General features: G+C 33.6%; 1 protein-coding gene across 1 annotated transcript in view; it reads right to left on the bottom strand.

The window, feature by feature from the left end:
* The window catches only part of LOC119594857 (actin cytoskeleton-regulatory complex protein pan1-like), a 23130-nt gene that overhangs the window by 10151 nt on the left and 11380 nt on the right, over window positions 1-1599 (bottom strand). The window contains exon 9 of the mRNA XM_037943939.1: window positions 7-51. Within this exon, the coding sequence (XP_037799867.1) occupies window positions 7-51 (45 nt within the window). The remainder of the gene's footprint in view (window positions 1-6; window positions 52-1599) is intronic.

Below are 1599 nucleotides of genomic sequence, written 5' to 3'. Positions count from 1 at the left end.
TCTCACCACAGAAGATCCTTTTTTGTAAACAAGCTGACCTAGTCCCAAGTCCTGAAAATTTCAGAGTTCACTAGAAATCTCACAGTAAAATGGATTTCATGCCTTAAAGAATAAAATAAAATAATTCTGAAAAGAGCTTTTTCATTTAAACTTAAAGTTTACAAACCAGGACTAAATACATGCATGTGTTTACTATATTCAAACTATTTGCAGCAAATTAAACTTTCCTTTTAACTAAAACAAAAACAAAAAGAAGAAGTGCAAACACAAGGCTCATGAAATAAATTGAAAAGCAGCATATGTGCTTGTATTCATATAAACACCTGAACATGCATGCAAAAAGTATACTTAATTAATGCATTAACATAGAGAACATAAGAAAGAGTACAAAAGCAACAAAATTCCTTCACAATTTATCATGTCATTAATTTCATACTACTATTAGGGACTTAAAGAGAAAATGATACAGGGGGAGTATAAAATAAAATTGAGGAATATCTGTTGCCTTTTTTTTCTAATTATGCCCTTCTTAATCTCTCATATTTGTTTTAATGAGCAAGCACAACTTCCTTTTCTCCATTCCACTCTACTTGGCCTAGTAGTCCCTTATATTGATATAAATAATGTCTGCCACGATTTGCAATGATTTCAGAGGGTGTTGCTGGTCCACTATCATCAAGGAGAAAGGATTGTTAGAAACTGTCCTACCCAGACCACCAACCCCTGGTACTCTAGCTTATAGAAGGAGGCTGCCCACTTTTAATCCTGCAGCTTGGGCACTGAGAGGACAACACAGAGGGATACTCTAGCTTACCATCACAACACCATTGGGGGTATCACATTTTCAAGGAGCTTACTATTTGACGGCATACATTATGCACTGGCCCATTAGACACAACCCATTACAACAGGGTATATTCTCAGTGATTGAACATCTCCACTCCCAGGGTGATTCCCCCCCCCCTTTTTTTTAGGAGGAAATGTCTGTCTTACATGCAGTCAAATATGGTAAATCTAACTCAACTATGTGGTCTTCACTTTACCAACAAACATTAGATATCATTTCAACTATTTTTCCCAAAATTACTAAACTGAACTTTATTCAAATATTTGTGCAATTATATAAAACAATTCCTAGCAAAATATACAGATAAAATATAACTTTTAAACCCCTTCAATCAACTGCAGTAGTTATCAGCCTAAAAGATATATTCAACTTTTTACATATGCCTGGCTATAAAACCAACATGTTCATATCATTTCCTCTCCATGAAGTTTATAGATAGTAGGTAGAGTGAGCTGTACCAAAATAAACATTTTGTTTGGATTAACATTAGCAAAACTAATCCAAAACAAGGCATATCAAGCAAAATGAAGTTAAACTGATAAAAGAGTTCTTGAAATATTAACATAATTGCTGGGTTTACAACCGTAGACCAGTGAAGCTCAGAAGCTTTCACTATACATTCTCCCTGCATACATATCCTTTATAAGGTGTATGTATAATTTATGTATGTTTACATACATGCACTTCCACTACCAAATACAACATCGTAGAACATAAGTATATAGTAATCACTATAATAATTAAATAAATAA

Source organism: Penaeus monodon, chromosome 34 (genome assembly GCF_015228065.2).
Source record: "Penaeus monodon isolate SGIC_2016 chromosome 34, NSTDA_Pmon_1, whole genome shotgun sequence".
In the NCBI taxonomy this organism is placed as follows: domain Eukaryota; kingdom Metazoa; phylum Arthropoda; class Malacostraca; order Decapoda; family Penaeidae; genus Penaeus; species Penaeus monodon.
This window is presented reverse-complemented; position numbering and strand designations above follow the sequence as displayed.